This window comes from Fukomys damarensis, unplaced genomic scaffold (assembly GCF_012274545.1).
Source record: "Fukomys damarensis isolate Sample0158 unplaced genomic scaffold, DMR_v1.0_HiC HiC_scaffold_20, whole genome shotgun sequence".
In the NCBI taxonomy this organism is placed as follows: Eukaryota; Metazoa; Chordata; class Mammalia; order Rodentia; family Bathyergidae; genus Fukomys; species Fukomys damarensis.
This window is the reverse complement of record NW_022900932.1, coordinates 42,648,494-42,660,140: the sequence shown is the minus strand read 5'-3', so window position 1 is coordinate 42,660,140 and position 11,647 is coordinate 42,648,494. Positions and strand designations below refer to the sequence as shown.

The 11,647-nt window shown below is 47.7% G+C and overlaps 2 protein-coding genes across 2 annotated transcripts in view; one reads left to right on the top strand and one right to left on the bottom strand.

Annotated features, from left to right (window-relative positions):
* Positions 1-6: 6 nt before the first annotated feature.
* On the top strand, positions 7-3,840 carry Rbp4 (retinol binding protein 4). The gene is made up of 5 exons (XM_010632076.1): positions 7-134; positions 218-354; positions 496-602; positions 2,002-2,214; positions 3,574-3,840. Exons 1-5 carry the CDS (start codon positions 24-26, stop codon positions 3,609-3,611), a joined length of 606 nt encoding a protein of 201 aa, XP_010630378.1. The 5' UTR covers positions 7-23; the 3' UTR covers positions 3,612-3,840.
* An 814-nt stretch (positions 3,841-4,654) lies between these two features.
* The window catches only part of Ffar4 (free fatty acid receptor 4), a 25,207-nt gene continuing 18,214 nt past the window's right edge, over positions 4,655-11,647 (bottom strand). The window contains exon 3 of the mRNA XM_010632077.2: positions 4,655-6,893. Within this exon, the coding sequence (XP_010630379.1) occupies positions 6,504-6,893 (390 nt within the window). The 3' untranslated portion in view covers positions 4,655-6,503. The remainder of the gene's footprint in view (positions 6,894-11,647) is intronic.

The following is an 11,647-nucleotide window of genomic DNA, read 5'->3' as shown; positions in this document are numbered from 1 at the left end:
CGCAGGGCGGACTCCTGCGCGACATGGAGTGGGTGTGGGCGCTCGTGCTGCTGGCGGCTGTGGGCGGCGGGCGCGCTGAGCGCGACTGCAGGGTGAGCAGCTTCCGAGTCAAGGAGAACTTCGACAAGGCACGAGTAGGTATCCGCCCGGCTGGCCCAGGTTCCCGCTGCCCCCGACTCCCCCAGACTGCAAATCCCCGCTCTCGTCCCTTGCACAGTTCTCTGGGCTCTGGTACGCCATAGCCAAGAAGGACCCCGAGGGTCTCTTTCTGCAAGACAACATCATCGCCGAGTTCTCTGTGGACGAGAAAGGCCACATGAGCGCCACGGCCAAGGGCCGAGTGCGTCTGTTGAGGTCAGTGGGCTCTGTGTTCAGGGGCCCGGGGCTCATGTACGGCTGAGCGCTAAACACGCGGGAAGGAGAGGAGGACCCAGGGTGAAAAGGAGCTAGAAAGCCCTTTTCCTGGTTTGGCTCAGAATCTCTTGGCTTTTGCAGTAATTGGGAAGTGTGTGCAGACATGGTGGGCACCTTCACCGACACTGAAGACCCTGCCAAATTCAAGATGAAGTACTGGGGCGTAGCCTCCTTTCTCCAGAAAGGAAGTGAGTAGTCAGCGCATCGGGCCTTTTTTGGGGGAGAGAAGGCCTCCTGGCCACATCAGTGTGTTTCTTCTCTAGTGGCAACCGTGGGAAGAACAGCTGTGGGAAGGTCTGTATGTGGCAGCCCCACCTGAAGTTAGGGTGTCGGGAATGGGAGCAGCAAGTGCCCCTTGTCCCACTGTTCCAGAAACTTGGCGACCCTTGAGCTTGCCAGGTGCCACTTTACCATGCAGCCAGGTGTGTGACTTGCCCCATGCTGACCCTGTCGTCTCCCCACGTCACATCCCCACTCGTGCTGAATTTGCATTTCTTCCATCTGTTTGGGCTGAATTCCTGAGCCAGTTGACTGCCTGGGCCCCAGCAGAGGCTGATGTTCCCATACCCCATCCAGAGATGGAAGGAGCAGTGTGCAGAATGGCTCCTTACCAAGGGTCCTGCCTGCCAATATTAAGATTCTGAGCCAGGGACCTTGTTCTGCATGACAGTGGCCTCTTTTCCCAGAGCACTGAAACTCTGGGGTGGGGTTTGAAAACTCAGCAGAGCATCCTGAAACTTGGCCTAATTGTGAGAACTTTAGTCTACATGTGCTTTCTAGCCACCATCCCCTTTTCTCATAAGTTTCAAATCTGGAGTCTTCTCAGAATAGCTAGAGAAGAGTGCAGGTCAGGGAAGACTTATCATGGGATTTTAGAGAGGCAGGGTTAACCCTAGGGAGAAGTGGTCTTCTTGCAGATAAAGCAAGCTGGGCCCCACAGAAGGTAGTGCTTTCTCCCCAGTCATACATTAGGAGAGCCAATATCAGAAACCACAGTTCTAACTCCCAGGTCTGCGTTGTATGGTCCTGAACTGCAGTCTCCAGATACAGACCCATCTTTTGCAAAGTACTGTTTGTGCAATACTGTGAGACAGGACTGAGGGGCTGTTTAGAGGAACTCTCTTCAATTGTGCTCCTGGAAAGAAATGTCATTTATGTAACTTCTTACATCTTACATGAAACACACCGTTTGACTTAGTCACGTGTTAGATGAAGTTGCATTTTTTTCAAGTTATGTTTTTGATATTGATTATACTGTACAAAGGAATTGCTACACCACAAAGAGAAAGTTTTTAACCAGTAGGAGTAATAAAAATTATTTCAAATAGTGTGACAAAGCAAAGGGGCACAAAGTTCCTAATTTTTACAAAATGCGATTCACATTCTGGCACCAATTTTGGAGAAAAAAAATTAAAGCTGCAGATTTTTTAAAAAAAGCTAGTAGCTAGCTGCTTGGACCTGAATGGAAATAACACTTTTCATAGGTGAGTACTCGTATGTCGGAGGGGCAGGATCCTGGGGTGCTTGTGATAATACAGTGGTCTTATAGCCAAAGCAGAGGTGACTTCATGGCTTTGTGGCTCACAGATGACGACCACTGGATCATCGACACGGACTATAAAACGTTTGCTCTGCAGTACTCCTGCCGCCTGCTCAATCTCGATGGCACCTGTGCCGATAGCTACTCCTTTGTGTTCTCCCGCGACCCTAACGGCCTGACCCCGGAGGCTCGGAAGATCGTGAGGCAGCGGCAGGAGGAGCTGTGCCTAGAGAGGCAGTACAGGTGGATTGAACACAATGGTGAGTGCGGCTTCCCAAAGGCTGGAGCCTGGGCCAGCCAACAGGAGTGTGCACGTCCGCACACAAGCAAAACCAGGGAATTCGAGGAGCTGCCCTTCTGGGCCCAGGTCTTGGTCCTCTTGGCTTGGTCTTCTCCTGGGCTTATCCTAGGCCAGTGTGGTAGTGACCAAAGACCTTTTGCCAAAACTCTGACGAGTAAGTAAAATGTCAGAGGACACACTTATCCTTTTATGCTACCTCAGGCCAGTTTGCTTTTGGCTCCACTGCCCCCCAAAATCACCTTGATGAAATTAATATTTGGAGGGAATTAGTGTCATCCATGAAGAACGGGGTAGCGAATGTGGTCACTGATGTAAAAACATGAATAGATATCAACATAGTGAGTTCAATAGAGAATGGTAGTAACAAACATTGTTTATTCTCTATGAAACTAAGTAATTGTTAAATAATTAACAATTTGGGGGAGATTCCTTGGGACAACCATAGGAACTTTTTATGCTATTAGTTCTATCTTGATTTAAGAACCAGGAACATGGTGGAGAAAAGTGTGCTATTTTGAATCAACGCTCGCTTATTCCTATGGGAAACTGGTTTTCAAAACCAAACGGGTCATGCTATAGTATACAAAGCAAGGAGGGGCAAAACTGGACATTTTTGTTGGCACCTGACTGACCCTCTGCACCAAACAGATATGAACTCAGACTGTGGAGGTGTCACCCTGGGAGGCAGCCCACCTGTAGGGCTGGTAACTGATTTTGTTGCCACCCAGCATCCCACTAAGTCCTTCACCTGCATTACCTCAGTTAATCCTCAGAAACACTTGTGAAGTAGACATTCTTATTATCCGCATTCCACAGATGAGAAAATTGGGGCTAAGAAAGATTAAAAATGTCACCCTAGGTCTCTGACAGGTAGCTGCATTGAATGGAAACTCAGATTTGTGTGACTGAAGTCTTGTGGTACCATGTGGTGACATGTGACATAGGACATGGTAAGCCCTATAAGACTGCCAGTAATAGGGCTGTTGTGAGGCTGACTCAACCCTCACGTGTAGAAATAGGAGGATGGGCCCCCACCACTGTGAGTGCAGCGAGACAGAAAGGAAAGACATACTGTTCACACGGCAGGTCCCTGCTGTCAGCACACTGCCTCTGGGGAATTCAGAGGGGTTCAGAAACAGCCTGGAGGGTGTTTATTAATGACAGCCACATCTAACTTTGAGAGTTTGCATTTGTTATGAATTTGAATTGAAGAAACATATGAATGAAGCCAGGCTCTAAGGCCCCAGTGGTATTCATTATCTGTGTAAGCTGTGGGTCCCTCTTCTTGTCATTAATGGCTTTGCTTTCTGTATTTCAGGTTACTGTCACAGCACATCAGAAAGAAACTTTTTGTAGCAACATCAAGGATGTAAAGTTTCATTTGAAAACTTTCACTTAACTCTGAATCTTTATCTCTATTTATCTTGAGAGTTTAGTTTGCCCACCTCTCCTTATCTTCCCTGGGTGAACATAAAAATGTATGTGGGAAGGAGAGAATTTGTATGTCCTACTGCGGTTTTCTGAGGGACTATTTGAGGGTTGGGATTCCAAACTTTGATTTATTAAAATATAGTCACCAGCTTCCTATGATTTGAATTTTATTTATATTCGTGGGCAGGAGGTGGGAGTATATTTTTATCTACCAGGAGGGCATTCTTCCCTCCTATTCTCTGGGACCTTGGGCCAGTTCTCGTGCCTGATCTCCATTATTAAAGACTGTGGCTTCTCTTAACTTCCTGAAAAAAGGGTTTCCTCATTCATCCAGAAAGCCTCAACTGCCAGCATGGTCAAGGGAGTATGGCCAGGCCACTCCAGCAAGCCCAAGGCTGTCAGCCCTGGACCTTGAGTAGGCAGTGCAGTGGGCTAGCTCTGGCTGGGTGTGAGAGGCTGAGATGCATGGGTCAGGATGAGCACTAGAAAACAACCCCTCCTTCACTGTCCTTACTATGTGGGGAAAGCAGCCTTGGGTTTCTCTGGGGAAGTTGGGAGATGGGCCAGGGCTGTAGGAAAGAACACAGTGCCCCTATTTGGAGTGGGCAGGGATTTTAAGTCTAAATGCAGCTCATATATTAGTGCAATGGGGGCTGGATATGACTTCTCAGCCACATATTTCTTGAAAGGTGGAAAAACAACACCTGCCTGAGGGGATTCAGTCAGACAACCTCTTATCCTGTGTAGGAGCTGCCCAACACTGCCAGGTTGATGCCAGTAAAGAGCACTGAGGTGCAGGGTTAGGTCCTCATCCCCATGTGCCTTCATCTCCAACAAGAGCAGAGGACAGGTGGGAAAACTGCCTTTTACTCTCATGGAACGGTAGGCTCAAAGCCTGGCTCCTCGGCATCAATCTAACAATCCCAAAGACACATAAAATATCCATGCATCCCTTCAAAACAGAGCTGGAATTTATTGTATCAATTAGGTAAAGGTGAAGAAAGCCTCCTTGTCCTCTTTTGTCCCTAAGCACATGTTCATAAATCTGATTTCAGAAGCAAGCTGCTCCAGAAACTTCATGAATGATAGTAGCTACTGGGACTGAATTTGTTGAGCATCTACTCTGTGACAGGCCCTGTATGTTCTAGTCGTCGGCCCAATATCCAAGTGTTGGCATCGTCTCCGTGCTCAGTCTTTGAGTCTCTTCCTTCTTTCCATTTTCTCCTAGGGAATTTCATAAAACCATAGATCTCTAAACACCATCTGTATCTCCCCACAATGTTGTGTTCCCAGGCCTACCTCTCACATCCCTGCACCCATGTACCTCTGCCATTTGGATGTCTCGCTGGGATTTGAACTTATTTTCTTCCAGTGAAACTCTTGGCCTTCTCACCCCCACTTTTCTTCCAGTCTTTCCCATCCAGCCATTGCAGGCTAAAAATCTAGAATCGTCCTGGAATCCTGTCATTCCCTCAATTCTACATCCTTTCCATCAATAAACTATTTTTCTCCATCTTCCCAAAGTTTATTCCAAGATCATTTCTCACAGTCCTTCGTTAATGCCACCCAATTCCAAAAACCGCACCAACTCTTCTATATCAGCAGCTACATAACTAGTCTCTGTTTTCATTCTTGCTCCTCAAAGTATATTCCTTGCATGGCAGCTAGAGTAATATTTAAACTCATTCATTAGGTCTCATCAGTCTGCAGCTACAAACCTCCAGAGGTGCCCTTCAACACTGAATGACCTTATGGTGGCCTCTGAGACCTGGAGTTTCTCTGGCACGCCTTCATGGGCTCTAACAGGATACTCCTCCATCCCAGCATCAAGGGGCGTGTCCAGTACAGAGAGGTCACCTTTGCTTGTTCAATCACACCATTCTTCACTCTGTCCCAGAAGCAAGCAAACCTCTTCACCGACATCTGTGTCTCCTGCCTTCCCTAGAGCCATACAGCTGGCTGGTTCTTCCTTGCAATTCACCTTTCAACTCGTGTCACTCCTCAGAAAGGTCTTCCTATACCCTTCCCATCCCATCGAAATGACCATCACTCCCACAGAATTCTACACTACTTCGGGGCGTGCTTTTTTCACTCTGTGTAGTCCCCCATTCTGACTCACAAGACCATATGCTCCCTATGAGCAGGACCATGGCTTCTCCATTGCAATCCCAGCACCAAAGCCACAGCAGGTGCTTCAGAGTCTTCTGATGGGTGGATCCATGACAGCGATCTCGTTAGGAGACTTTTTTGGAGTCTTCCTATGAGGTCTATAGCATTTTTAATAAATGGAAAAAAATCATCCTTAATTGCTTCTGGAAAATTCCTCCAGCCCAAAGTAGAGGTCTAGAGTGACCATAGCCCTTTAAAGGGGATATCTGAGTTTCAAGACTCAATCTAAAAACCATAAGGTATGGCTTTATATATAGGGGATGTGATTCCTGAACAGCTATAAATAACAATTTATTAACTTCAATCACGTTACAAACACTGACAAGGTCATATTAAAAAGAACCCCTAGGGCTGGAGATTTAGTTCAGTGGTTCTGCCGCCTGCCTCGAAAGCGCAAGGTCCCAAGTTCGATCTCCAGTACCAAAAACAAACAAACAAGCGAAAGGAACCCCTGGTAGATCCTTTTATAAAACAAAAATCTTTTTCTACTGAATAATCATACCTTAATTTGCCCATACTATAGATGTGTATTTGCATAGGTTAGATTTTCCCACAGCAGGCTACACTGAGGGGTGGTTCTAGAAATTAATTCCTTTTAAATACACACTGTGGCTCACCAGAGGGAATCTGCCCAGGAAGAAACCTTAACTAGCTGGAAATAATGGACAGATCATTTCTTCTGACAGATGTGTCTGTAAAAATGGCTCCTTTTTCTGGGAGCAAGAAGCAGAAAAAAATTTTCCTCCATTCGTTCCTGAACAGTGACATGTTGTAGAGGATGGGGTTTAGGGCTGAGTTGGCAAATGTGAAGGCCATCACCCAGAAGAAAAGGGATGGCCAGATGACCAGGTCTTGCCTGAAGTTCTGAATCAAGATGAGGAGGATGGTGACGATGATAGGGCTCCACATGATGAAGAAGGAGACCATGAGCAGGAAAAGCGTGCGGAACAGCCGGAAGTCCTGCTTTGACACCAGGATCTGGTGGCTCTCTGAGTACGCCAGGCTCGTGGTGAGCCTCTTCCGTGATGCCTTTGTGATCTGCCGGAAATCCAAACAGAACAAGAGCCATAGGTTACGGCCTGTGTCAGGGAGTTTTAAATTAGGAGCCCAGGAACTGGAATCTGCCATTCTACGACACCAGGGACATCTGTCTTTGGAAGTTTATGTGGAAAGAGCTGCCTTCTCAGAGGTCTGGCCTGTTTTCCACTCTTGGAATGTGCTGGAAAAACAGGTGTTGTGGGTACCCAAAAAACCAAGGCAGAAAACTGCCAACATTGTAAAAAGGGACTAGGAGAGGAGAAAATCCTGAATGGGATGGTGTGGAGTGGGACGTGTGCCCAGAAACACATCTTCCTTGTTACTTTTAAAGAGGCAAGCGATCGTACACAAGCAATATGTAATCAAGATACAAACTCAAGTGATAAGACACCAGCAAGGGTCAAGTGGAAATACAAACTCTCTTCTCTAGCCTTCCATACCCTCCATTTCTATTCCCCAGAGGTAGCCAAAGTGAATAGTTTCCTGGGAGACCTTCTAAAAATACCCCACCTCCACACACATAGGAGAAATCGTGACCTCTGTACGTGTGCTTTGGACCGAGATGAGACCACTCCCTGCACGTGACTTCCTTTTTACACAGCAGTCTACCGTGGTGCTTATGCTACGCCAGCACAGAGAGAAGGCACCTTGTTCATGCTATCTTGCTAGTGCTGCGCTACACTTTATCCGGGCTCCCACTGACGGATATTGTATTTACTTAGCCCTGTTTGTTTGCTTGGTTGAGGTGGCTGTGCCCTACTCTGCCCTTCCCTCTCTTACTGGTTGCTGAGTGGGGGAGACGCCAGGGTAGACAGCAGAATGATGTGACAAGGCCCCAAACTAGGTTCCTCTCATTTTGCAGAGACAGGAGAAAGGGGATCCTGGTTTGCCTACAGGCCCCGGAGTAGGGACTACTGAAGGGAGATGAAACTCAAGGCCATTGCTTGCTAAGGCAGCTTCTGCCAAAGTGAGCTCAGACATGAAGCTGAGTCTGACTGAAGGGCCACCAATGCCTGTAGGGCTGGACGCTTCCTGGTAACAGTTTCCTCACCAGCAGGGCCTGCTGACACAGCCACGAACTGCATGGAAATCAGACGATGAACAGCAGGAGGGGACAAGCTCCTCACATGGGTGATCACGAGTTCCTTGTCCTTAAGGGAGGTCAGGGGCACAGACAGGATAGCCTGTCCTTCTCCTCCATGCCCCCTGAGTTCTGGCACAAACCTACTACCCTGCAGGCAGAGGAAGCTTTGAAATGACTAATGAGATTGATATTTTAAGATAAGCAGGCACAATCAAAAAGGGACTGGAATGTTCTGGAGTCAGACATAAATGTTATTAAGCATGGCCCTTCCCAGCAAGAAAGTCAACTTGGTCAGAGCAATCTTGGGACATTTGTTGAAAAATCCCAATCATTTGGTATTTATGCCCCAGCGGAGATGTGGTGATTGTGGTAGCAGCATCCCCATGCGTATCTTTGCACGCACAGGTGAGTGTATCAGCTGAATCACTTCCTCCCAGTAGGAATGCGGGGACCTCTAACATTTTTCACTGACGAGCAGGGCCATTATACCAGAGGGACTGTGGGCAATGCAGACAATCTCGGTTATATGGACGTAGCGGGGGGTTTCGATTCTACTTTCAGGGGCTCCTGTAGGTATCACTGCCTGGCTCTCCTGTTCAGCCTGCTCAGTTAGGAAATCTTGCTCTATGTCAGAGAGAGTTTTAGTTCTCAGTGGGCAGCCTTGGACACAGAAGCGGCCCATTTACTGACACAGGATGACCTCATTTAAATAAAGCCTTTTGTGTGCTCTCCTCCTTTTGTAGCTCACATCAAACATATGTGTGAGCCATAGAACAGCTTCACAACGTTTTAGAACCAGAGTGCTGCTGCAGGCAGATGTGGGAGCACCCCTCAGGTGTTACTGTGCCTGGAGACAACTCGTGCAACCTTATTTTGATGTGGATTCTAAGCCAGCGTGCTGGCACAAACCTGTAATCCCAGCACCACTCTGGGAGCCTGCGGCAAAAGGATCCCAACTTCAAGCCCTCCCTGTCCCCCCTCAGTGAGTTAGCAAGACTGTATAATGAAATGAAATGAAACAAAATGAAATAAAATAAGGCTGAGGACTTAGCTAATTGTGCAAGCCTTAAATTCCAACCCCAGTGATACAAAATAGATAGATTCTGACTCAGTAGGTCTGGGTCCAGCTGAGATTCTGCATTTCTGACAAGCTTTTATAGTATACCCGACTGCTGCTACAGCTGCCAGTCCAAAGACCACACTTTGAGTAGCCACTGAAGAAACAGCCCTCTAAGAGACAATTGGTTGAGCCAAAACACGTTGAAAACAGGAGCTTTTCAAGTGTGCAAGTGTTCACCGAGCAAACGCCCTAGGAGGCTGTGCCTGTGAGACAGAGGAGGGCTGCCGTTTAAGTGTGACATCTCAGGGCGGGGTGGTGAGAGTGGCTGAATAACCACTGGGGTGGCTGACAAGGGTCCAGTGCTCAGTCTCTGAAGGTCCTGGGAGACACCCAGTGTACGGTCTACATGCCTAATTCTAACCCTACTCTGAGCACAGCCAGAGGGGAGAAGGCTGGGCTGTCTCCATCGTTTGCTCAGCTTCTGTGATGCCAAGAGGTAAGGATAGTGGGGTGAGGCCTGGCTGTGCATATGTAGCCTGGGCTGCCCTGGATCTAGGAGCCTGACAAGCCTCTGCTGACCTCTGCCCCAGGAGAAAAGCCAGCTTGCAACGTTCCGACCAGGATATTGGGCCTTGCTAACTTCCACTTGCTTAGTCTGGCTTGTGTCCTGCTTTTCCTTCAGGAAGAGCCTGTTGGGCACTCAAAGGTGCTACATCATCTGGAGGCTGGCCACACTGTTTGCTCTGAGCTGGCTCCTAGGAGTCCTGAATCTCAAAAGTGGAAGTAATTGGAAGTTAATTAGCATCATTCACAATATGCACAAGTTAACTCCAAGATCAGAATGGCTTAAACTGTTCTTCCAACTTTTCTAATTCTGCAATTAAAGCTGTTTGTCCTATGATTACCCTTGATGTTTTCTCCCTTGTGTGGCTGTTTAAGTCTACCTGTTGATGATAGAAACTAGGACAGTAGGTCCTGAGTGAACAGCTCCCCAATAGGAATTAGGACCCCTGAGCTTTCCTGAGGGTTCCTCTCTTGCAGGCGTCAAAGTATCCGTTGTTTCATCAAATGTCACATTTCATCTTCACAACTCCTTTTTGCCATTTGTGCCATTGCTATTCCTGCTTCACAGATCAGCAAATTGATTCTCAGGAGATTTAAGTTGCTTGCTGAAGGTCGCCGCATGGATAATAAATTGCGACAGCCCCATCTGTGAAAATTCAGCTTGGCATAGTTAACGATTAGCCATATCATAAAAGGCTCAAACGGGGTTGCCATGCTATTTAGCCCTCTCCTTGGCTCCCCTGCTGTGCAGATTGGGGTTGCTCAACACACCTCACCCACCATCTGGGACTCCAATGTGAAAGTCATATCGGCACATCCAAGTCTAAAGTTGCTATAGCATCAAAGTGAGAACTTGCGTTCTGGTGAAACCGGTTAACCTACAGACCCTACCTCGGTTGACAGATGTGGGAGAGGGACCACTGGGCAGGGTGGCAGGTGGGCAGGCTTCGGGGGAAATGGCCACTGCCTCTGAGTGGGTGTTCTAGGCCTGAGTGCAGCCTGGTGGCACAGAAGGGCTGATACCAGCCCCAGTTTTATCCTTCATTCTGCCCACTTTTTCCAGCCAAGAAAAACAGAAAAGAGTCCCCAGTGTGGTATGTTATAAATATATTTTAATAAATGAGGTTGAGCAGAGCTCACATTTACCGAGCACTTACTACTTGCCAGGCCCTTATCTGTAACTTGATTTACCTTTTTATAGTCTCCCAGCATTCTGTGACATAGGTACTTGGAGATTTCCATTTTATAGTGGAGAAGCCCTAAAAGCCAGGGAACTTGCCAACAGCACCCTGCTGAAAAGTTACAGAGCTGGGCTTTAAACCTGACAGACTCATACCCACGCTATTAATCTCGAACTAGTTCCTTCCCGTACTTCACTATCTCCATCAATAGCCCCTCTGGCCAGCCTTTAACTCTAAGCTCTAACGCCAGACACTCCCAGGAGCCGTCCTGGCTTATCTCCCTCCTGGCATCATTCAGTGTGCTGCTTGCTCCAGGTATTCACACAGCACCAGCTGCATGTACTGCGTGGTTAATGTCCATGCATCGCCCTTTTCTTTCCAACCTGTACTGAACTTTGGGCTCCCGGAAGCAAGCCCTCCATGGACACTGGCCCAGGGCTCTAGCAGGTGTCCGACAATGACCGTGACAGACAAAGCAGGCTGTCTCATGGCCAGGTGCTTAAGAGGTTTGGCCTATTTAGTACTGGCAGATGCTACCCTTCCCTTCTTTCCACAGTTCCCACAACTTGCAGAGTGAGGAGGATAATGGGGCATATAACCAAACATGGCTCTTTCCTTGCTCACCTTCCTACTAGATGTCAAGGCTGGTCAATATTTGTCCAGGATTTACAATGTCTCTATAAGTGGGTGGAATGCTTAATGTGCTTTTCAATTAAACTAAGTGCTTGACTAACTTCTGAGGGTTAACGCTAATCTCCAAACAACCTTCTGGCGTTACCTCTCTTTTGGAAATAAATGGAAGCTGTGAGGTGAAGTGACTTGCTCTAGCCTCATGGTCAAGCGGCGGGGTGGGTATGACAGGGAG